The sequence below is a fragment of the Leucoraja erinacea genome, chromosome 14 (genome assembly GCF_028641065.1).
Source record: "Leucoraja erinacea ecotype New England chromosome 14, Leri_hhj_1, whole genome shotgun sequence".
Lineage (NCBI taxonomy): Eukaryota > Metazoa > Chordata > Chondrichthyes > Rajiformes > Rajidae > Leucoraja > Leucoraja erinaceus.
The window spans coordinates 7,905,911-7,932,074 of record NC_073390.1 but is presented as its reverse complement, the minus strand read 5'-3'; the positions used below and the strand labels follow the sequence as shown (position 1 = coordinate 7,932,074).

Here is a 26,164-nt window from a genome sequence, read left to right as displayed (position 1 = left end):
CTCCGCTCGGTCCGCAATAACCTAGCTGACCTCCCGGTGGCTCAGCACTTCAACTCCCCCTCCCACTCCGTCTCCGACCCCTCTGTCCTGGGTCTCCTCCATGGCCACAGCGAGCAGCACCGGAAATTGGAGGAACAGCACCTCATATTCCGTTTGGGGAGTCTGCACCCCGGGGTCATGAACATCGACTTCTCCCAATTCTGTTAGTCCTTGCTGTCTCCTCCCCTTCCTCAGCTCCCCTGCTGTCTCCTCCCACCCTCCAGCCTTCCGGCTACTCCTCCTTTTCCCTTTCTTGTCCCCACCCACCCCCACCCCTGATCAGTCTGAAGAAGGGTTTCGGCCCGAAACGTTGCCTATTTCCTTCGCTCCATAGATGCTGCTGCACCCGCTGAGTTTCTCCAGCTTTTCTGTGTAACCTACCAATTGAATAACTACTTTGGTTCTGTCTTCACCAAGGAAGACTTAAATAATCTGCCGGAAATAGCAGGGGACCGGGGGTCAAATGAGGTGGACGAACTGAGTGAATTCCAGGTTAGCCAGGAATTGGTGTTAGGTAAATTGAATGTATTAAAGGCCGATAAATCCCCAGGGCCAGATAGGCTGCATCCCAGCTTACTTAAGGAAGTAGCCCAGAAATAGTGGATGCATTAGTGATATTTTTTTCAAAACTCTTTAGATTCTGGAGTAGTTCCTGAGGATAGGGGGGTAGCTAATGTAACCCCACTTTTTAAAAAGGGAGGGAGAGAGAAAATGGGGAATTACAGACCAGTTAGTCTAACATCAGTAGTGGGGAAACTGCTTGAGTCAGTTATTAAAGATAGGATTGCAGCACATTTGGAAAGTGGTGAAATCATTGGAAAAGTCAGCGTGGATTTATGAAAGGTAAATCAAGTCTGACGAATCTTATAGAATTTTTTGACGATGCAACTAGTAGAGTGGATAAGGGAGAACCAGTGGTTGTGTTATATCTGGACTTACAGAAGGCTTTCGACCAGGTCCCACATAAGAGATTAGTATACAAACTTAAAGCACACGATATTGAGGGTTCAATATTGATGTGGATAGAGAACTGGCTTGCAGACAGGAAGCAAAGAGTAGGAGTAAACAGGTCCTTTTCAGAATGGCAGGCAGTGACCAGTGGGGTACCGCAAGGCTCAGTGCTGGGACCCCTGCTATTTACAACAGTTGTACAGGGTCTTGGTGAGACCACACCTGGTGTATTGCGTACAGTTTTGGTCTCCTAATCTGAGGAAATACATTCTTGCCATAGAGGGAGTACAGAGAAGGTTCACCAGACTGATTCTTGGGATGTCAGGACTTTCATATGAAGAAAGACTGGATAGACTGGTCTTGTACTCGCTAGAATTTAGAAGATTGAGGGGGGATCTTATAGAAACTTACAAAATTCTTAAGGGGTTGGACAGGCTAGATGCAGGAAGATTGTTCCCGATGTTAGGGAAGTCCAGAACAAGGGGTCACAGTTTAAGGATAAGGGGGAAATCTTTTAGGACCGAGATGAGAAAAACATTTTTCACACAGAGAGTGGTGAATCTCTGGAAATCTCTGCCACAGAAGGTAGTTGAGGCCAGTCCATTGGCTATATTTAAGAGGGAGTTAGATGTGGCCCTTGTTTCTAAAGGTATCAGTGGGTATGGCGAGAAGGCAGGTACAGGATACTGAGTTGGATGATCAGCCATGATCATATTGAATGGCGGTGCATGCTCGAAGGGCCGAATGGCCTACTCCAGCACCTATTTTCTATGTTTCTATGATACACAAACTATCATTAGATATGGGTGAGGTGCCAGAATACTGGTGGCTAATCTTGTGCCTCTATTTAAGATGGACTCCAAAGAAAAGCCAAAGAGAAATGTAGACCAGTGTGTATAACATCTGTGGTAGGAAAGTTACTGGAGAATAATCTGAGGGATAAGATATATATGCATTTGGATAAACAGGTATTGATTAAGGGATTAAGTCAGCATGATTTTGTATGTGGGAGGTCATGTCTCCGAAGCCCTGTCTGAAGAAGGGACATCACCTATTCTTTCTCTCCACAGATGCTGCCTGTCCCGCTGAGTTACTCCAGCTTTTTGGTTCTAAGTGGGAGGTATTGCATTTTGAGAAGTCAAAGCATGATAGGACCTTCACAGTGAATGGAAGGGTTCTGGAGATTGTTATTTAACAGAATGATCTGGTGTACAGGAAATTGTTCCTTGAAAGTGGAATCACAGGTAGATAGGGTGGTCAAGATGATTGGCCTTCATCTATTAGCATACTGAGTATGGAATTTGGGAAGCTATGTTACAGTCATTTTACCGTACATTGATGAGGCTGCATTTGGAATATATGTGTTCAGTTTTGGTCACCTCGCTATAAGAAAGATGTTGTAGCTGGAAAGAGCATGGAGAAGACTTACAAAGATGCTGCTAGGATTTGAAGGTCTGTGGACATTGTTTAAGGTGAGAGGCGGAAGATTTAATTGGAACCTGATGGGGAAACTTTTTCCATACAGATGGTGGTGAGTATGTGGAATATGGAGTATGAGGAGGTGGTCGAGGCAGGTTCCATAACATTTATAGAGAGATTTGAACAGGTACATGAATAAAAAATATTTAGAGGGATATGGGACAAATGCAGGCAGGTGGGACTAGAGTCGATCATGCATCTTGGTCGTCATGGACCAGCTGGGTTGAATGGCCAGTTGTCATTCTTTATGACTCAATGCTTATATCACCAGTTTTCATTTTCCAATGTTTCTATATGTTTGATAATATGCTTAGAAACTGCTGGTGGATTTCAATCGTTTAAAAAATATTAACATAGATAAAATGCATCAAACTGTCTTTCATTTAAGGCATTAATATTAATTAACTAAATTAACTATTTAGTGGCAAGGGCAGCATGGTGGTACAGCGGTAGAGTTGCTGCCTTACACCACTGGAGACCCAGGTTCAATCCCGACTGCAGGTGCTGCTTGTATGTTCTCCCCTTAACTTGGACAAGGAGGACCAATATCCTTGTAGATCAATCTAGATCCTGAATCAGTGCTTGAAAGTATGATGATGTGGCTATTATGGAGACTTGGTTACAAGAGGGACAGGACATGGCTGGCTGCTCAATGATCCATGGTTTCGACGTTTCAGACGTCATATGGAGGTAGGTAAACGAGATGTGAGGGGCAAGTTTGATTTACACAGAGATTGGTGGGTGCCTGGCACATGTGGCCAAAGTCTTTGCCGATAGCAAGAAGTGGCAACAGGTGAGAGGATGCTCCAAGGTGACCAAGAGCATCCTGTCGGCGGGGGTGGCCTGAAGAAAGCGCTGTCCCCAGGGGCTACAACGTGAGCCGCAACAACAGCCGTGTCACCAGACTGTGCGGCGGGTGAAGACGGGCTCGGTTGGGCGCCTTGCGAAACGGGGCTGTGGTCGGAGGCCGGGGCTCTAAACAGCTGGGGAGACAGTGAGAGCTGGAAGTGGCATTGGCAGCTTCATCCACTGCATCTAAAATCCGTTATAAAGGGGTCCATTAAAATGAGGCTTTCCAATATAGAATAGTTTATAGACTTAAACTATACCAACCATATTAGAGGTTCCGTAGCATTCTTAAAGTATCTCACTTTTTTTGCCTTTTCATAGATCTGTAAAAATCAAAGTATTTTTTGTTTATTTTCAAGGTCAACATTGTTTGATGTAATGAAGCAGAAATAGGCACTGTGCAGTGCTAGTCTAATACAATGTGTTGAACACAGAAAATCATAAATCCAGGCACTCTGTACAATTACACAGATGTGTCAGAAGGGCGCCACAATGGCACAGCGGTCGAGTTGCTGCTTTACAGCACTTGCAGTGCCAGAGCCTTGGGTTCAATCCCAACTACGGGTGCTGTCTGTACTGAGTCTGTACGTTCTCCCCATGACCTGTATGGGTTTCCTCCCACACTCCAAAGACATGCAGGTTTGTAGGTTAATTGGCTTGCTATAATTGTAAATTGTTCCTTGTGTGTGCAGGATAGTGTTAATGTGCGGGGACCACTGGTTGGTGTGGACGCAGTGGGCCGAAGGGCCTGTTTCCACACTGTATCTCTAAACTAAACTAAACTGACCATAAAGGTCTCTAGAAGCAGTGTGAACCCTGACTTTCAATCTCTCTCTGTGGTTCAATTTGTTAAAGTAGTGGGTTCCACTGGGGATTGCTCCTTCAACTGGTGCCTTTAGAATAGCACTTTAGTGGCGGGTGGTTATTGGAGATGGGCGTCTAAGTACTCATGGAATATTCGTCCATTGATTGTTGGATTAGGCATCATGTTGGTTTCGATCTCCAGAAACAAAGAAATTAAAAAATGCACTAGAACATTCTCAAATTTTTCTTCCCGGAATCGAATCAAGATGTGGCCCAGGAATGGATGGATTGTTTAACTAATGCAGGTTGAGATCTTCAGCCTTCAGTAAAGACCTGCTCTTGCAGTTCACATCTCCAATGCTTTCAGAGCCTGTAATCATGGTGTAGCTTTGCAACATGTCATCACTCTGCTATATACTGATTGGTGTCAGTGAAACACGCCAAAATAAATTTCTACAGAATGCATGGTTGGTTGATTTATAATTGTCGCATGTGCCAAGATACAGCTAATTACTTTGTGTGCTATCTAGTCAAATCATGAGAACAATGACATGAGTACAATGGATATGGCAAACAGTAAAATGCCGGTGTTCAGAATATAGCATCACAGTATTGTAGCCTGCGAGTTACAGAGAAGTGTGCATTAAAAATGCAAGGGCTGCAATGAGACAGGTTGGGAGATTGGGTCCATACCCTTAGTTTGTGAGAGGACTATTTTATAGTCTAGTAATATGTGGACCAAATTCTTCCTGAATCTGGTAGTGTGGGTTTTCATATTTTTGTACTGTCTGCCTGATGGGAGAGGGTAGAAGAGGAAATGACCAAGGTGTAACAAGCTCATTTTGAAACATATTATCCAGCTTTTTAAACTAATAATAAATTAATCATTAATCATTAACCATCTGTGGCCACTATCATAATTTCCCTCACAACAGTATCTGCAATGCCCAGCTGGTGCCACTAACACTGCCTGCTCCAACATGGCTTCTGACCCAGAGCCAATGGAAAACACTAGCTACAGTTCTCTTAAGTGGCTTCCAAACCTGGTTTACATTTTCAATGTTGTTGGATAATTCATGCAGGCTGACCGGATTCCGAATTTGAAAAGGATGCCTAATCCTCCGTGGACTGATGTAAGAATGTTTTAATCTTGATTTTGTGTGAAACCCAGCAACGTTAGGCTGTATAGTGTTCTTGATTTGGAATAATCTAACATTAACTTGTTGAGACAACATTTTATGTTATACTTCTGCATCACATTGGTGTGCTGTTAATTATTGTAAACATCTTGAAGAAATTATCACTCTTAACCATTTTACATTTATATAGAATACTTAAATACTCTGTCTACAAATAAAAAAGTTCAACAAGCAAGGAAGGGAAATAAAATTGGCATACCTTTTCATGAACCTGACCTGAAATATTTGAACTCCTATTACTGCTGATTACAGGCAATGTAATATTGACTCTTCTGTCAGGAAGAGCTGAAAGAAAACATTGAAATCGTTTATTATAATTGACATTTATTGAATGTCTAATTACAAAATGAAAATGAAGTCATGAAGTCTGACCAAATTGTTTAATATATCTGTCAATAATGACTTTGACTCTGACATCGGGAGGGGAATGGGAAGTGCAGGGGAGAGATAAGTCTTTGCCTTCCGTCACAGCGAGGAGGAAATGCACTGTGATGGATGTTTGTGTAAATTGTGTTGTGTCTTGGTTCTTTTTTGTGTGTATGACTGCAGAAACAACATTTTGTTTGAACCTCAAGGGGTTCAAATGACAAATAAATTGTATTGTATTGTATTGTAATATAAACTAGTCAGGGGAAATGTTTGTGCACGTGAAGAGGTGCGGGGGTGGGGGGACTGGTTGCTTCTTTCATTGTTCTGATGACAGAAAGATGTACAAGTTTGTAGGTTAATTGCCTTGGTGTGAATGTAAAATTGTCCCGAGTGGGTGTTGGATAATGTTAATCTGTGGGGATCGCTGGTCGGTGTGGATCCAGTTGGCCGAAGGGCCGGTTTCTGCGCTGTATCTCTAAACTAAACTAAATTAATATATAGCTCAACTCCATTCTCTCTCTACCACCATTATAAAACTATCTAATTATGTGACCCTCTTCAAACAGAGTTGTATTAGCAGCTAAATCCAGGACAATTTGAAACAAAATACTTGATTCTTATTATTCCAATACTAAGGTGCATCATTTGAGCATAAATTATTATTTTTTCAAAGCTTCAAAACATATATATTTAAATAAACCATTTATAATTAGAATACTGAATATAGGCAGAACATATTTTCTGGCACATTCAGTCCCATCTAATTGGCTACATCTGTGATCATTTTGTGGTAATAAAATTGCAAGTCTGACATATATCTGCAATAAGAAGAAAAGAGGAACTGCTCTGTTAATTCAATATCGAGCATATGTATTATCATAACTTCCACCTTGCCCTCAAATTTACTGGACTATCTCTGACACTCTCCCCTTTCTCAATATCTGTGTCTCCATCACAATAGACACACCTAGCGACTCCCATTTATCTTCACAACACCTCCTCCCATCCTGCCTCTTTCAAGCATGTCAGCCTCGCCTCACAATTTTTGCACCTCCACCACATCTTTTCCCAAGATGAAGCTTTTCACTCCAGGACATCCAATATGTCCTCTTTTTTTCATAATCGTGGTTTCACCGCCTGCTGTTATTGATGGATCCCTCTCCTCACTGTCCAGCAATTATACTTGCACTCCCCCTCCCCCAAACTAGAACAATGGTAGATGCCCCCGGCATCAACTTTCAACCCACCAGCCTCTTCATCAATACACCCTTTTCTGACATTTGCCCCACATTCAACATGATCCCAAGCAGAATCTTCCTATCCCCACCCTCCCTTCTGCATGGACCACTCCCTCTTCAAATCATTGCTTCAATCATCCCTTCCCACTCAATCCCACCCCTTTCCCCGGTAATGTCCCCTACAATCACTGGACATGTAACACCTCCACCCATACCTTGTCACCTCAGCTACTGCATTTGGTGCTCCGGGTATGGTTTCCTTTACATTGACGAGACCAAACGTAGACCAGACAACCATTTTGCCAAATGTGTGTACTCAGTCTGCCAACGCCTGCTGAACCTTCCAATTGCCAACCATTTTAACACCCATTCCTATACTGTCCTATCTGTCCTATGTCTCCTCCATTGTCAGAGTGAGGCCACAAGTAAACTGAATGAACAACACCTTATATTCCACTTACAACCCAATGATATGAACATTTAATTCACCAATTTTAAGTAACAACTCAACTTTCCTCTCCTCTCATCCCTAACCATCATTCCCACAATTTCTTTCACTATTCCATCTACCCTGTTCCCATCCACAATTATCCCACCCTTTGTCTTTATATTTCACTCCTCTTCTCTCCTTATCAGGCCCCCTTTTGTATCATTTTCCTCTCTAGCATTTGAACACCCATTTGCTAATCAAACCCCCCTCACCTGTATCCGCCTATCACTTGCCAGACTTTGTCTTGCTCACACCTCTTGTCTGGGTTTCTCACCTAGACTACAATCAGTCTGAGAAGAATCCCAGTTTATCCAGAGATGCTGACTGACCTGTTGAGTTACTACAGCACTTTGTGTTTCACTCAAGATTCCAGCATCTACATTTCCTTGTGTCTCTAGTCTCATTCTTTTGCGTACAACTAAAAATAAACATTTTTCGATATATTTATTCCTTCTGAAAGCTACTAGTGAATTTGCTTGCACCATCATTTCACATCATGCTTTGAAGATCATTACAGTTCTCTTTAAATATTTTATTATATATTATATTAAATAAAAATATTAGTTTCATTGTTCCTTGGAATTTAACTAAGTTCTTGAAATATGCTACAAAACTATTTAATGTATTCCAAGGGGACATCACGTTTTAATATCATCTTAATTTCATATCATCATAAATAATTCATGCACTTACCTCTATTAGCAGATGGTGTTGGCACGACTGTTGTAGTTGTCGTAGTGGAGCTTGTCGATAATGAGGTAATAGCTGTGGTATTGGTGGATACTGAGGTAGTTGTGTTCGTGTTGGATGGTGCTGAATCACCAGCAGTGGTATTGGTGGGCTCTGAAGTAGTTGTGGTGGTCCTTGCTTGTGCCGATGTATTAATAATGGTATTGGTGCTTGCTGAGGCAGTTACAGTGGTGCTGGATGGTGCCGAGTCAGCAGCAGTGGTATTGGTTGGTTTTGAAGTAGTTGTGATGGCGTTGGATGGTGCTGAGGCAGCAGCAGTGGTATTGGTGGGTAATGAGTTAGTTGTGGTGGTCCTTGCTGGTGCAGAAGTAACAGCAGTGGTATTGGTGGGTACTGAGGTAGTTGTGGTGGTCCTGGCTTGTGCTGATGTATTAACAGTGGTATCTATGGGTACTGAGGTAGTTGTAGTGATGCTTGCTTGTGCTGATGTATTAATATTGGTATCAGTGGTTTTTGAAGTAGTTGTAGTGATGTTGGATGGTGCTGAGGTAACAGCAGTGGTATTGGTGGGTAATGAGGTAGTTGTGGTGGTCCTGGCTTGTGCTGATGTATTAACAGTGGTATCTATGGGTACTGAAGTAGTTGTAGTGGTCCTTGCTTGTGCTGACATAGTAGCAGTGGTATTGGTGGTTTTTGAAGTTGTTGTGGTGATGTTGGATGGTGCTGAGGCAGCAGCAGTGGTATTGGTGGGTAATGAGGTAGTTGTGGTGGTCCTTGGTGGTGCAGAAGTAACAGCAGTGGTATTGGTGAGTTTTGAAGTAGTTGTCGAGGTGCTTGATGGAGCCAAGGCAACAGTGGGAGTACTTGTTTGATTCAATGCTCCATTCGACGGACTTGCTGTTGTATTGGTAGTGGAGGTAATCTCTGAAAATGCAATCAACTATGTAATGACTAAAATGCCGAGATATCCAAACAAATTTCAACAGTTAGGAGAGTTAATATCTCAGTTAAGAAAATATATTTGATGTTTTGAAGCAAAGTAGATGGATGCAACAAGGAAGAAGTATGGAAACTTTCCGTCGGCATTTCGTTTGGACCTCAAGGGGTCCAAATGACAATAAATTTGTATCTTATCTTATCTTATCTTATCTTGTCACCCATCAAAAACTGCTCTCATTTGAAAATATTTCCCCATATTTGAGAGTCACCTCCAGATGACAGTCAGTGTCCACTGAAAAGGAATGGTTGTTACCCCTTTCTTGATATATTCATTCATTTCTGGATCAGAAAAGGGAGGCCAGCCATTGGGACGTTGATGGGGAGGTAGACAATACAATAGACAATAGGTGCAGGAGTAGGCCATTTGGCCCATCGAGCCAGCACCGCAATTTAATGTGATCATGGCTGATCATCCCCAATCAGTACCCCATTCCTGCCTTCTCCCCATATCCCCCGACTGCTATTTTTAAGAGCCCTATCTAGCTCTCTCTTGAAAGCATCCAGAGAACCGGCCTCCACCAGGCGGAGAATTCAACAGGCTCACCACTCTCTGTGAGAAAAAGTGTTTCCTCGTCTCTGTTCTAAGTGGCTTACTCCTTATTCTTAAACTGTGGCCCCTGGTTCTGGACTCCCCCAACATCGGGAACATGTTTCCTGCCTCTAGTGTGTCCAAGCCATTAACAATCTTATTTGTTTCAATGAGAAACCCTCTCATCCTAAACTCCAGAGTGTACAAGCCCAGCTGCTCCATTCTCTCAGCATTCGACAGTCCCGCCATCCCGGGAATTAACCTTGCAAACCTACGCTGCACTCCCTCAATAGCAAGAATGTCCTTCCTCAAATTAGAGGACCAAAACTGCACACAATACTCCAGGTGTGGTCTCACTAGGGCTCTGAACATCTGCAGAAGGACCTCTTTGTTTCTATATTCGATTCCTCTTGTTATACAGGCCAACATGCCATTTGCTTTCTTGACTGCCTGCTGTACCTGCATGCTTACTTTCATAGACAGATGTACAAGGACCCACAGATCCCATTGTAAGTCCCCTTTTTCAAACTTGATGCCATTTAGATAGTAATCTGCCTTCCCGTTTTTGCTACCAAAGTGGATAACCTCACATTTATCCGCATTAAACTTCATCTGCCATGCATCTGCCCACTCCCCCAACCTGTCCATGTCACCCTGCAAGGTACCTACAATGGTCCCTCTGGTGAAAGTTTTTCAACATTGCCGTGGGAACGGAAGCTCCAGGAGTTTGGCTGTGGTGATGGAGGAGCAGTGATATATTTTCAAGAGAGAATTGTAAATGTTTGGTTTTGTTTCCATGCACCTGAAAGTTTTATCCTACTTGATGCTGAAGGTTATGAGTTTGATATGCTCCCTTTGGACGTGAGAAGTCAGAGAAACTTCCAGTTTCACTCTGAGGACTACACACCTGATAAGTGCATCCTGTGCAGCTGCTCCTGACTGGCCAAGAGTAAACTGGAGCTGCAGCTGGATGACCCCAGGATTGCCCAAGTCAATGCGAGTATCATAGATAAGAGTTATAGTGGTCACACCTAAAGTGCAGTCAGAAGATAATCTGACCACCCAGGAAAAGGAATAGGAAAGGAGTGCAGAAGTCCCCTTAGCCAGTCTGAAGAAAGGTCTCGACTCAAAACGTCACCCATTCCTTCTCGCTAGAGATGCTGCCTGGCCCGCTGAGTTACTCAGGCTTTTTGTGTGTATCTTTGAGTCCCCTTTGGCCATTCCCCTTGGTAGCAGGTCTACACTTTGGATACTGTTTGGGGGAGGGTGGGAGATGGCTTAAATCTACTGGACTTTTATTAATTTATGACATTTGGACATTACTGGCATGGCCAGCATTTATTGAGGATTATCACAAATAGTCCTCAATTAAGTGATAATGAGCTATCTTCTTGATCTGCTTCTCAGAAGGGTCTTGACCCGAAACTTCACCTATTCCTTTTCTCCAGAGATGCTGCCTGACCCACTGATTACTCCAACTCTGTGTCCATGTCTGGTGTAAACCAGTATCTGCAGTTCTTTCCCACACTGCACATTATAAGCTTCTTTTCAAAAATCTTTTGTAAATATATACCCAATGACAAATATATAATTATGGCATCCATACCTTCACAGAATGTCCCATTTCCTTTGAATCCAGACCTGCAGGAGCAGTTGAATGAACCAGGTATATTCTGACAGTCAGCCCTCCTATGACAGTTCTCCATAAATCTGCTACATTCATCAATGTCGGTGCAGTTTGAACCTTCATATCCACGATTACATTTACATGTGTATGAGCCATCCGTATTGAAGCACTTAGAATTCAAAACACAATTGTCCAGATCGCTTGCGCATTCATTAATATCTGCATTTATTTGAAACAAAGACAAAGATATTATATTTTGCAAAAGAAAAAAAAGAGGCATTATTTAACAGTTTTGATATCACAATTAATTTTCATCTGCTTTTTTGTCATACAAATCCTTTAATACAACCTTCTGGGGCAAAGGAGACATGTATACGAACGGAAAGGCGAAACATTAATTGGAGTGGATTTACAACTGGATCAACTGCTGTTAATGGCTTCTGATAAGAGTCAATTTGGGAAATACAAAATTGAGAGGAAACGAGTATCAAAGAAAGAATGTATGAGATGACAATGAAGCCAAATGAGTCTTGATCTGCTTCTCAGACGGGTCTCTGCCCAAAACGTCACCTATTCCTTTTCTCCAGAGATGCTTCCTGACCCACTGAGTTACTTCCACTTTTTGTGTCTATATTCAGTGTAAACCAGCATCTGCAGTTCCTTCCTACGCAATACAACTGGTAGATTTGCAACTGCCTGTTATATTTGTCAATTTCACTCCGTCAAAGAACTAAATATATATTCCTATTACATTAAAAAATATTTGTTGTTTGGACCTGTGTAAACATAATGTAAGAAATGTGATTTTTGTCATTCTTAAATAACCCCGAATAACTGTGTTAGATGCCTTTTTCTTCCAAAGATACATTTTCTTCCAGAGTTTACTCACCTGTACAGTTGGATCCTTCATATCCTGTTCTACATGTACAGACAAAAGAGCCTTCAGTATTTGTACAGATAGAATTATTTCCGGAACACTCAGTAGAGCATTCATTCACATCTAAAAGGATAAACAATTGAACACAAGAATATTTAGCTAAATTATAGAATCACATATGCCTGGATTTTGCACTCAACAGAGAATCAGCAGAGAACTGACCAACGAGTTTACACCGCTTGTTGGTTAATTGAAAATCTGGTCCATTTAGTAAATAATTTAATTTAACTCAGAAAAAGAGAATAGAAGCTTCTTGACATGAAATGACTTTCAGGAGATTTAACCTGTTCAGTGTCATCCCCGAGTATACCCGGGTCACAGTATACAAGTGAAAATAAATCTTGGTAGTGAACAGATTAAAATTATTTTTAGGACATATTTACAGCTCAAGATTTGTTACTGTCACAATATGAACGTAGTTCTCGGAATGCAGCCCATATATAATTTGGGTTTCAACTATATCATTAGAATGACTAGAGCACTAAACAGAAATCACAAGATAGATCTAGGAATGATCTGTAATCTGCCCATAAATTATACAAACCAGCATCTGAAGTTTCTTCCTATACACAAGTCAATGGGAATAGATTCTTCTTAGAATGGTTAGAGAAACTATTGTAGTAGAACATTTCACAATATTTTACCATACTATTCATATTGCTTTAATTATTCTTCATTATTTTTGTATATTAAATGGTGATATTAAAAAAGTGCCATACCAATGCAGAAACTGTCTGGCTTCCCAGTATATCCTTCCTTGCACATACAGGAGTAACCTCCATTTGAATTGATGCATTTTGCATTTTGGGGACAACTAGATGTATTACGACATTCATCAATGTCTGAAAGAAAAGATTTACATTAGCAGCGATTGCAGTTCACGTAACAAATATTGGTGATTATAAGTAATGTACATGCATAATTGTGTATGATTAGATTTCATTTTTGCTTGTGATATTTTTACATGGTAATCTTTAACAGAATGCATATTTTCACTGCTGTAGTTGGAGAACATTCTGATATATAGTGTTGATTTACAGATGAGAGAATTGTGGAACTGTGGGACAATGTTGATGTGGAGATCTGATTTCTCCACGGAGCAAAAGACTTTGGCAGAGACGGTGAATCTTGACCTGAAACGTCACCCACTCCTTCTCGCCAGAGATGCTGCCTGTCCCGCTGAGTTACTCCAGCATTTTGTGTCCATCTTTGGTGAAAACCAACATCTGCAGTTCCTTCCTACATGAGTTCCCATGACCATTAATTGTAATAAAAATAATGATTATGAACAAAATAGTTTTGAGATTTTATTATAAAATGCACACTGAGAATGACCAATTTTTTCAGTGTGTGTGAACTGAGGAGCGATTTTTCTGCCTTTGATGATTCATTGAAAAGCCCCCTGCAGTGTATTTGATGAACTACATCTCGAGATGATTAAAAAAATAATACAATTTTCTTCAGTTATATCACAAATCAAATGCATTGATTCTGGGCTTTGGGCTTTTTTTTGCACCAGTATTGGGGTTATTAATTAGGTTTATTATGTTATCTATGAGTATTGTGTTTGCGGGCCTGTTGTCAGTATATGTGGCAACTAAACACTTTTGATTCTTGAAAACTATTTTTAAAACCAGTTGCAACAATTGTCAACAAAACAATTTGCAATAATGAATACTTCAATGGGTTGAACAGTATGTTATTTTTTTCTTCCGTTCCTTTGTAAAAGAGGGTGGCATGATGGTGTAGCAGTAGAGTTGTTGCCTTACAGTGTTTTCAGTGCCAGAGACCCGGGTTCGATCCTGTCTATGGGTGCTTGTCTGTACAGAGTTTGTACCTTCTTCCCAAGACAACGTGGGCTTTCTCCCACACTCCAAAGACGTACAGGGTTTGCAGGTTAATTAGCTTGGTATGAATGTAAATAATCCCTAGTGTGTGTGCGTGTGCAGTATTGTGCTAGTGTACAGGGATTGCTGGTCAGTGTGGACTTGGTGGGCCGAAGGGTCTGTTTCCATGCTGTATCTCGAAAATAAACAAAACTAAACTAAAATGTAATCTTTCTTCAGGTAATAAGCACTGGCAGCTTACCATCACACAAGGAACTGTTTGTTTCATTTATCGCATAACCTTCATTACAGCTGCAGATGTAACTTCCCAACACATTGGTACAGATCTGCTTGCAAGAGTCCGTTTCATTCTGACATTCATCAAAATCTACAATAGCAAGCACACAACATCAAAATTGTTCAAATATTTAACAACAAAAATCTGTAACAAAAATCAATCATTTGTGAGACCTTTTTCTTACTCCATTTATTCAGGCGGGCACATGAACGAGTCACACCTCAGCCATTCCCTTTTCTCTCCTCTCCCATCGGGCAAAACGTACAGAAGTGTGAAAACACACTCCTCCAGATTCAGGAACAGTTTTACCCCCCTGTTATCAGGAATTGAATCACCCTACCTCAACCAGTGCAGTCCTGAACTACTTGTCACCTCATTTGTAGACACTAGGACTATCTTTGATCAGACCTTACTAGCTTTATCTGGAACAAAATGTTATTCCCTTATCATGTATCTGTACACTGTGAACCGCTCGATTGTAATCATGTATTGTGTTTCCGCTGACTGGTTAGCACGCAAGAAAAGCTTTTCACTGTACCAGTACACGTGATAATAAACTAATACAACATTTCCTGTGCAAACTGATGTCATTAGTGGCATGGTGTTATTTAGAATTAAAGGTCTGTAAATGGGATGAATTAGTAGAGTTTTTGCTTGCAATATAATTCAATTTCAGTTTAAAATGGGTGAATAAAATTATGGTGCATTCTAAGTTACAGTTTCTTCTCGAAGATCACAAAATGTGATGTTTAATGCACAGAGGATGCTACATGCATGCACTTGCATTCACTGGGCAGCATAATGGTACAGCTTCTGCCTTAGTGCCAGAGATCTGGGTTCGAATCTGACGAATGCTCGGGTCCTGTGTGTGGGGAGTTTGCACGTTCTTTCTGTGACTGAGTGGGATTCCTCCATGTTCTTTTGTTTCCTCCTATGTTCTAAAAACATGCAGGCTTTTAAGTTCATTGGCCCTAAAGTGTCAGGCGTGGATGAGAAAGTGGGTTAAGATAGAAATAGTGTGAATAAGTAATCAATGGTCGGCATGGACTCAGTAGGCCGAGGGCCTGTTTCAATGCTGTGTCTCTAAACTAAACTAAACAATGCACAGTTGAATACCACTCATTTCAAAACAGACCTTCACAATACTTGAGTGATACTTCATTCTTACTTAAAAGGGACCTTTCCCTCATGAAATATATATTAAATCGAGATGTTAAACTAAATAGTAGGCCTTAAGAACCGTTGCACCTGCTCCAACTTTCAATAACATCAAATATGTTCATCTCAGTTACACTTACACTCAGTGACTGAGAAACCTCAGGCAATTTTAGCAGAATAATACAGTTTATGTTCCTGAAATCTAAGTTTAGAAGTCAACTCTTCTGTACATACATTCGTACAATGCTATGAGTTTTCTGCAACAGTCATGTTGGGAGCATCTTACAAAATACCTTTTGAAACTCTACAAATGCCACCAACCAATTCCTCCATACCGGTAATTACATTCTCAGCCATGATTTAAGGTAATAATTTCATAAGTGAAAGGAGCAGAATTAGGCCATTCAGCCCATCAGGTCTACTCCGCCATTCACTCATGGCTGATCTTTCTCTCCCTCCTAACCCTACTCTCCTGCCTTCTCCTCATAACCCCCGACACCCATACTAATCAAGAATCTATCTATCTCTGCATTAAAAATATCCATTAACTTGGTTTCCACAGCCTTCTACGGCAAAGAATTCCACAGATTCAGCACCCTCTGACTAAAGACATTTCCTTAATAAAATTCAACGCTTCTTGGTAACCTGATTATGATTTACAAATTTACAAGTATCTGAATTACAATTTCACAATTTTGCTGACAAATATTCACTTATACATTCAATAACATTCAGAACATTTCACTGATGAGAATGTTGTATCAATGGACCATTGCAGCACTGATACATTTTCAACATCAAATAGAACTGTTGAACACATATTTCCTATTGAAGGATTATTATCTCATGTACAGTCATTTTGTTTGTATTATTGCATACATAGAATGAGCAGATAACATATGGAAATCTTAATTACCATAACATTTCTCTCCATCTCCTATTAAATTGGTGGGACATGGACCACAGGTATAACCCTCGAGAGGTGCAGGTTGATCTTTGCAGGTATCATTTAAGAAACATTGGTTGTCTTGACAGGCATCAAAATCTTCAGTGCAATAATCACCAATATATGCAGGAGTACAGTTACATGCTGCAACCTAAATTGTCAACAGAAATTATATTGATTGATAAATGATCCAGAGAGATTTCATGTTGTAATTATTACTTTTTTTTGCTTGCCAGGCCCACATCCAAACATTGCCATAACTGAATTGTCTACATCAAGATGGCATAATCTATTCAGTTTTAGAGCTTCCAATAAAATAATATACTATTTGGAGCACTAACTAAGTTATTAAGCATGCCTTTGATTTAACTTACCACAAACATGGCATTATCTGATTCCATGCTGATAACTGATCTGGAATAATCACAGGTTGAATTGATGCTGCAGTTGCATATTGTCAGTGTCAATCCCAGCTCAGAAGTGACCTTTGAATCATTAGCTTGTATTATGGCAAACACTGGAGTGGAGCTTGTTGGATGCCAAGAAAAGTTCCCATTTTCTATAGATAAAAGACAAAATCCACAAGTGATTTCTAAAATGTTACACGTTCACATTGTACTATGTTGAATTGAAATTATAAAATGTTAGTTCACTCAACGGCAAAAATATTTCATACAATTTAAACTGACAGAGAAATTATCTGCAATAACCAAACGTTTACTGGAGTCCTCATGCTAACAGCATTGTTTTAGTTTTTGAGATACAGTGCAGAAACAGGCCCTTCAGCCCATCAAGTCTGCGTTGACCAGTGATCCCCATACACTAGCACTGTCCTACATACTAGCGACATTTTTACAATTTTTAACAAACGCAATTAACCTACAAACCTGTACATCTTTGGCATGAGGGAGGAAACCAAAGACATCAGAAAAATTCACGCAGGTCTCGGGGACAATGTGCAAACTCTGCACAGACAGCACCCATAGTCAGCATTGAGCCCAGGTCTCTGGCACTGTAAAGCACTAGCTCTACTGCTGCGCCACCATGTTGCCCCCATCTTCAGATTTTTATATCAGCTAAATGCTTTTGTTATCCTCGTCATCCAACACTCAATATCCATCCTATGGTTCCCTGGTTTTGTTACCCTTGTTTTTCACCTTTGCAGAAATCTCTTCACATGTGATGACCCTGAATTCTTGTTATTTCTCCATTGAATGCTTTCCTCTGTGTACAAGTATATGCTCCCACAGCACTTTTCTTAGAGCCTGTCTGAGAGACAGAGTGATACAGTGTGGAAATAGACCCTTTGGCCCAACTTCCCCACACCGGCCAACATGTCCCAGCTACACTAGTTCCACCTGCCTGCGTTTAGTCCATATCCCTCCAAACCCGTCGTACCCATGTACCTGTCTAACTGTTTCTTAAACGTTGGGATAGTCCCTGCCTCAACTACCTCCTCTGGCAGCTTTTTCCATACATCCACCACCTTCTGTGTGAAAAAGTTACCCCCTAAGATTCCTATTAAATCTTTTCCCCTTCACCTTGAACCTGTGTCCTCTGGTCCTCGATTCACCAACTCTGTTGAATAAATTCTGTGCATCTACTTGATTTATTCCTCTCTTGATTTTACACACCTCTATAAGATCACCCCTCATCCTCCTGTGCTTCAAGGAATAGAGACCCAGCCTACTCAACCTCTACCTATAGCTCACACCCTGTAGTCCTGGCAACATCCTCGTAAACCTTCTCTTGACAATATCTTTCTTATAACATGGTGCCCAGAACTGAACACAATACTCTCAATGCAGCCTCACCAACGTCTTATACAATTGCAACATGACCTCCCAACCTCTATACTCAAATTTTAATGACAATTTTATGAAACTATATTGATGAAATTCACTTTCCGTGATGGATCAGGAAGTGGGGCATGGTAGCAGGGACATATGAAAGCTGAGGCTGGCAGCACTTGCTAAGACTTTTGTGGCCGTGGTGTTTGCAGAGACAGCTGCAGGAGTCCCTACATCCGCTGAGTCTGCATTCAGATCGAGCACAGTTGCATTGCACAGCAGTGGAAGGAACCGATTACATCACCAGGGCCAGGCCAAACCCCGCATCACCATTTAATGCTGCCAGGAAACCAGCCCTGAATGTGGGAATACAAGAAATAGTGTATCTCCTTGGGCTAAGATTAGGATTTTCAGAGATTTGGAAGTTGTAAGATGGTGCCAGAACGTGATTATTGCAGATGAAAATATATAATACTGATATATAGTATGATTTGTCTAGATAGCATGCAGAACATGTATTTCACTGTATCTATGTACATGTGACAATAATAACGAACTAACTATAAACTTCTAAATGTTCATTCTCTTTGCCATCTGCGCACAGAGACCACAATTTTATCAGGATGTATCGCAGTTTGGTTTGGGAACAGCTCCATCCAAGACCGCAAGAGAGTGCAGCAAATTGTAGCCCATCACACAAACCAGCCTCCCTTCGATTGACCACAAATGTACCTCACGTTGCCTCAGCAAGGCCAGCAGCATAATCAAGGATGAGTTGCACCCTGGCCATTCCCTATTCCCCCCCTCTCCCATCGGGCGCGGGTATGAAAGTATAGAAGTATGAAAACACACACCTCCAGATTCAGGGACAGTTTCTTCCACGCTGTTCTCAGGCAACTGAATCATCTTGGCCACAGCTAGAGAGCAATCCTGAACTTCTATCTACCTCATTGGTGATCCTCGGACTATCTTTGATCGGCCTTTATTGGCTTGCCCTTGCACTAAATGGTATTCCCGCATGTACCTATACACTGTAAATGGCTCGATTGTATTGCCACTGACTGGATAGCACGCAACAAAACATTTTCATTGTACCTCGGTACATGTGACAATAAACTAAACTGAAATGAAACTGATATGTATCTTCCACAAAATGCAATGAGGTTTCTTGCTTAGGCTACTCCCGCAATCATAACATACCCACATCCTTTACCGTCAAGATTGGAGGTACCACCATCTGTAGATCCTCCTCCAAGTCACACACAATCTTGGCAATACCAATCATTCATCACCACCGATTCAAATCCTGCAACTCCTTACTGAACAGCACTGTGACAATGTCTTCAATGGAAAGGCTGCAGTGGTACAAGAATGTAGCTCATTCCCACCTTCACAAAGGCAATTATGGATGGTCCATAAATACTGGTTTGGCCAGTAGAGATCACAAGTTAACTAAAGAAGGTAACCAATCAACCAAATTAGATCTAAATTCTTTGATTCCAGAAAGAGTCATTTGAATTCTCAGGAGAACAACATTAAAAACATGAAAAACCATTGGGATTCCAATACATTTAGATGACTTTTAAAATAAATTCTGTACTAAAACATAAATAGAAATATGGAAACATAGAAAACTTTGAGCCAGCACCGCCATTGAATATGATCATGGCTGATCATCCTAAATCAGTATCCCACTCCTGCTTTCTCCCCATATTCCTTTATTCTGCTAGCCCTAAGAGCTATATTTAACTCTTGCTTGAATACATCCAGTGAATTGGCCTCCACTGCCTTCTGCCTTCTAATTGGCCTCCACTGAATTCCACAGATTCACAACTCAGGGTATAAAATAATTTCCTCATCTGTCCTAAGTGGCCTATCCCTTATTCTTAAACTGGGACACCTGGTTCTGGACTCCTCAACAGAGGGAACATTTCCCCTGCATCTATCCTGTCTAATCCCTCAAGAATGTTATATTTCTATAAGATTTGCTCTCATCCTTCTAAATTCCAGTGAATATAAGCTGCCTTCTTGTTCTTGCCACCAAAGTGGATAACCTCACATTTATCCATATATTGCATCTGCCATGCATCTGCCCACTCACCCGACCTATCCAAGTCACCCTGCAGCCTCATAGCATCCTCCTTGCAGCTCACACTGCCACCCAGCTTTGTGTCATCTGCTGTGTCAACTATGAGCTAAGCAATTGTATTCCTCCTCTCTTGAGTTCCCAGTTTTTCTCAAGTATCCCCTTTGCTACTACATGCAGATGGTCAAGCACCCATAATCAAAATATCATCTTCGGTGTCGATTGAATTTCAACCTAATACATAACTAGAGCGGTAAATAAATGTGACGAAAGTCACGAATATCCAATCCTTACTTGTCATTGTGATATCTGATGAATTAGTCAAGACTACAAATGTCACATCATCATTGTTGGCATCAGTAGCAGTAAAAAGAATGAAAACTGGTTCATTGAGACGAGTCTGAAGGGATGATTCTCCAGTGATGTTAGGAGGGAAATTATCTGTGAAAAATACATGACTGTTATTCAAAGTCTTCAGTCTTATGTTACCTTCAGCGTGCAAACAAATTTAAGACATTATACTCAAAATCATGATGTATGTGGATTTCATTTATGAAAAATTCAAACCAACTCAGTTGGTGACGCAGAAATTCATCAGTGGTTTAAAATACACAATGGTTTGGTGACTCGTAAAGAATCCGGGTGAGATTTGTGGACAGCAACACAATTTATAATAGTGTAGTGTTTGCTCACAGCTGCCAATTGCTTTAAGTGAGCTATTGCTTTTTTTACAATTTAAAGTGTTTTGGCATGCAACAGAATTTCCAGCCTGGAAACATTTCATTTAGTTTCCAAGTTCACAGTAACATAGAAATAAAATTGAAATATCATGTTTCATGCTACTTTTCAGATACTGAATACTGAACAGATTACCTCATTATATTAACTTTCTATCACTTACATTTGTTGCATTAAAATTCATTGTCACAATACAGTGCGGCTTAGTGGCACAGCGGTAGAGTTGCTGCCTTGGGGACTTGTCCCACTTAGGCTATTTTTTAGGCGGCTACAGGCAACTAGGCAGTCACTACATAGTTGCCGGGGTGTCGCCTGTATGGTCATGAGCAGTCTCCTCAGTCGCACACAGAGTAGTAGCGTCTTTCTGGGGTGGGAGATTGCAATCTTAACGTGGTCCGCCCGGTTTTGACTAATGCAATCAACCTGGCGAGCACAATCAAATAAGATCAAATAGAACAAGTTGTCCTACAACTTTAGGCTGTGCACGCCATATGCACGAAGAAGTAGCGTGTTTCTGGTCAATGCTGGATTTTCAACATGTACAAATATTTTTGGCGACAGTGGGTTGACGCCAATGAGCGTAGCTTGACTTCTCCAGACGTAGGTGCTGTCGTAGGTCGTAGCCAGGTGACCACTTTGGTGAATTCCATTGACGACTACCTACGTCAACCGGCGACAGGTACCGGCGACTGAATTGTCTTCAGTTGTCTTCAGTTGTCGCCGACAGGGTCATAGTTTGTCATGGCTTGTTGTTCAGCTCCAATTCAATAATTAAGTTTGCGGATGACACTGTGGTGGTGGGCCTGATCTCAGACAACGATGAGAAGGCCTACCGGGAGGAGGTGGCTGATCTAGCATTCTGGTGCCAGGATAACAGCCTCCTCTTGAACATCAAAAAAACGAAGGAGCTGATCATAGACTTTAGGAGGGCACATCATCCGAGGACGTACACTCCATTGAGGATAAATGGGGATCCTGTGGATAGGGTGAACTGTTTTAAATATCTGGGAGTCCACATCTCTGAGGATATGACATGGGCATCACACGCCTGAGCACTCGTGAGTAAGGCAAGGCAGTGCCTTTACCACCTCAGGCAATTGAGGAAATTCAGAGTGTCTCCGAGGATCCTCCAGTGCTTCTACGCAGTGGCGGTGGAAAGCATCTTGTCCGGGAACATTACCATCTGGTTTGGGAATTGCTCTGCCAAGGACAAGAAGGCTCTGCAGAGAGTAGTGCGTTCGGCCGAACGCACTATGGGAACTTCATTCATCCCCCTGCAGGAACTATACAACAGGAGGTGCAACTCCAGAGCAAACAAAATCATGAGAGACCCCTTCCACCCCTGCAATGGACTGTTCCAGCTGCTACGGTCAGGCAAACGCCTCCGTTGCCATGCGGTGAGAACGGAGAGGTTGAGAAGGAGTTTCTTCCCAGAGGCAATTCGGACTGTAAACGCCTATCTCACCAGGGATTAACTCTACAGAACGTTTTTTCCTTCCATTATTTATTATGTAAAAGAATATGTGTGTTTGATTGTGTTTATAATTTGTTTGGTTGTTTTGTTGTTTGTCTTCTGCACAAAAGTCCGCGAGCATTGCCACTTTCATTTCACTGCACATCTCGTATGTGTATGTGACAAATAAACTTGACTCGACTTGACTTGACTTGACTTGCGGGTGGATGTAGGTTGACTTCGGTTGTCGTAGGTTGTCGCCTGTGTTGTCGTAGGTAGTTGTAGGTGTGGTCGTAGGTGACGTCCTAATGGGTTGCCGGATGTCGGTAGCTTGCTGTAGCTTGACTTTGTTGTAGCTAGTGGGGGGGGGGGGCGGGGGGGTCCAGTCGCCGGTTTTTCATTGACCTGCTGCCATGACAGTTGCCGGCAGTCACCTAAAAACTTGCCTAAGTGGGACAGGTCCTTTACAGCGCCAGAGACCTGGGTTCAATACCGACTACGGGTGTTGTCTGTATGGAGTTTGTATGTTCTCCCCGTGACCATGTGGGTTTTCTCTGAGATATTTGGTTTCCTTCCACACTCCTCCCACACTCCAAAGATGCACAGGTTTGTAGGTTAATTGGCTTGGTATAAATGTAAATTGTCCCTAGGATAGTGTAAATGTGTGGGGATCGCTGGTCAGTGCAGACTTGGTGAGCTTAAGGGCCTGATTCCAAGCTGTATCTCTAAACTCAACTAAACTTAATACCAGGTCAATAGTGTTTAAGAAGGAATTGCAGATGCTGTAAAATCGAAGGTAGACAAAAGTGCTGGAGAAACTCAGCGGGTGCAGCAGCATCTATGGAGCGAAGGAAATGGGCAACATTTCCGGCCGAAACGTTGCCTATTTCCTTCGCTCTTTAGATGCTGTTGCACCCTCTGAGTTTCTCCAGCACTTTTGTCTACCAGATCAATAGTATTTTCTATATTTTATGGCAAGTTCAGGCAAGAGACTGAAGGATAGTTAAAATAAATGTCCAGAAGTTTCAGTCTTGATGTGCCACCTGAGTTTTATCCTTGCAGAAACGTCACCAATAAATGTATTGAATGGAATGGTTTCTGCATGTGTGACAGAAAATAATCTTGCCACCAGTTAAATATTGAGATCAGTGATGTAATGCATCTGTCACTCACTCAGGCACCCAAAATTACACGCTTAGAATTTCATTACAAATATTAATTGTTGACAGGATATTTTAATACTGTTTAATGTTAAATTTATAAAGCAGTTGTTCCTTTCCTTAATCCTGATAAACTCTTTCTGGACCTGTTTGTACATTGAACCAATCCGTTTTATGTTATGTTTCCAACTTTCAGTGTGAAGAGAGCTACCGTTTTGGGGAGAGGCTGTGTGGAGGTGAAATGCTGTGGGGAAGTTAAATATGGGACTTTGGCTCAGGAATCTTCGGTGAGGAGACTATCAGAGACAGATTGCCATGTGTGAATCTGATGATTTCATTATTGGTTTAGTTGCAATGGTATTGGCAGGTAAGTTGGTACAATGCTCCTCCTGCAGGATTATAAGGCCAAATGGGATAGTAGTAGTATTAGGCCATTTGGCCCATCAAGTCTACTCTGCCATTCAATCATGGCTGATCCGTCTCCCCCTCCCAACCCCATTCTTCTGCCTTCTCCCCATAACCTCTGACACCCGAACTAATCAAGAATCTATCTATCTGCCTTAAAAATTTCCACTGATGGCCTCCACAGTCTTCTGCGGCAAAGAATTCCACAGGTTAACCACCCCCTTCTCATGGGTGGAAATTGTTTATAAAACATGGGGGGGGGGGGGGGGGGAGGGGGGGGTGGTGGAGACACAAAGAGAGAGGGCATAGAGGGGAGCGAGAGGGGGCAGAGAGGAACGACTGCAATGATCGCACAATATAACATGCTGCAATCCATTCCAACTGCTGCCCCCGCCACCGGCCAATTCTATCCGCTGCCGAACAACCCGCCCTTCCCCAACCCCCTCACATTGCACCCTTCTTCACGGCAGCCCTGTGATGGCTCGGCTCTGACAATTCAAGGGACCAACCCGGTAACAACTAAAAGCAGCTTCCGTGCTGCCTGACTCGAATCAACTCAGCGCCTACTGACATAAGCTCTGTCTTGCCACTGAGCTTGCTGCGGGCTGGATAAAAACACGTTTAGACGGGGGGGAATTTGTCAATTGTGTTCAGGAAAATTCCTGCAATTTGTCGAGGGCCCCAAAGGGGAGTGGGAAACGAGGAGGGGAAAAGGGAAGAGGAGAACGCTCTGGCAGATAATATTGAGTATAATCCCAAGGGATTATGTACAGTACATATAAGAAAAAAGAGTAACCAGAGAGAGAATGAGACCCCTCAGGAATCAAAGTGGTCAACTCTGTGTGGAGCCACAGGAGATGGTCAAGGTCATGGAGAAACCATGGAGAAAAACATGAGGAATGAGCAGCGGCAGGCTGTAGATTGGACTGTTCCGTGACCTTTTGTAACTTTGTCAACACCAAATGTGCCGAGGTCACTGCTTAAGTTAGGTCTGCTGTATGAAAAACAAAGCGTTTCACTGTACCTAGGTACACGTGACAATAAATTATCATTGAATATTCAAGAAGGGCTACAGGAAAAAGCCTAGGATCAGTTAATAGAGCAGTTAAGCTAATATTTGTGATCAGAAAGATACTGGAGAGTTATCTAAGGGATAAGATATACATGCATTTAGATGGACAATGGCAGATTAGGGGATAGTCGGCATGGTTTTGTACATGTGAGGTTGTGTCTCATGAATCTGACTGAGTTTTTCAATGATTTGGATGAGAACGTACAAGGCATGATTAGCAAGTTTGCAGATGATACAAAAATGGGTGGTATTGTAGATAGTGAAGATGATTGTCAAAAATTGCAGCAGGATCTTGATAGGTTGGGCAGTTGGGCTGAGGAATGGTTGATGGAATTGAAGACAGAGAAATATCAGGTGTTGGATTTGGGAAGTCTAACATGGGCAGGACCATAGCTGTGAATGGTAGGGCTCTGAGAAGTGTTGTAGAGAAGAGGGACATAGGATTGCAGGTACATAGTTCCTTGAAAGTGGAGTCACAGGTAGATAGGGTGGTCAAAAATACTTTTGTAACATTGGCCTTCATCAGTGCTATTGAGAATAGAAGTCGGGGGGTCATGCTGCAGTTTTATAAAGATGTTGGTCAGGCCACATTTAGAGTATTGTGTTCAGTTTTGGTCACCATGTTACTGGAAAGATATTGTCAAGCTGGAAAGGGTGCAGAGAATATTTGCGAGGATGGTGCCAGGACTCGAGGGCCTGAGCTATAGGGAGAGGTTTAGCAGGTAGGATGTTATTCCTTGAAGAGCAGGATGAAGGGTGATCTTAAAGACGTGTACAAAATCATTGGGGGAATACACAGAGGCTTTTGCCCAGATTAGCGAAATTGTGAAACTGAGGACATAGGTTTAAGGTGAAGGGTGAAAGACTAAATAGGAGCCCGATGGGGTAGCTTTGTTTTTTGCACAAAGAGTGGTGGGTGTATGGAATGAGCTGCCAGAGGACCTAGTTGAGGCTGGTACTATTGCAACATTTAAGAAGTATTAGTCAGGAACATGGATAGGATAGGTTTAGAGGGATATGGGCCAAACACAG

At 41.9% G+C, this 26,164-nt stretch overlaps 1 protein-coding gene across 1 annotated transcript in view; it reads right to left on the bottom strand.

Moving 5' to 3' along the window:
- Window positions 1–26,164, bottom strand: part of LOC129703781 (uncharacterized) — a 212,231-nt gene that overhangs the window by 31,469 nt on the left and 154,598 nt on the right. The window contains exons 57-66 of the mRNA XM_055646491.1: window positions 20,599–20,745; window positions 16,803–16,987; window positions 16,399–16,579; window positions 14,289–14,414; window positions 12,920–13,042; window positions 12,153–12,263; window positions 11,243–11,482; window positions 8,112–9,032; window positions 5,521–5,606; window positions 3,583–3,641 (exon numbers count right to left, since the gene is read on the bottom strand). Of these exons, the coding sequence (XP_055502466.1) occupies window positions 3,583–3,641; window positions 5,521–5,606; window positions 8,112–9,032; window positions 11,243–11,482; window positions 12,153–12,263; window positions 12,920–13,042; window positions 14,289–14,414; window positions 16,399–16,579; window positions 16,803–16,987; window positions 20,599–20,745 (2,179 nt within the window). The remainder of the gene's footprint in view (window positions 1–3,582; window positions 3,642–5,520; window positions 5,607–8,111; window positions 9,033–11,242; window positions 11,483–12,152; window positions 12,264–12,919; window positions 13,043–14,288; window positions 14,415–16,398; window positions 16,580–16,802; window positions 16,988–20,598; window positions 20,746–26,164) is intronic.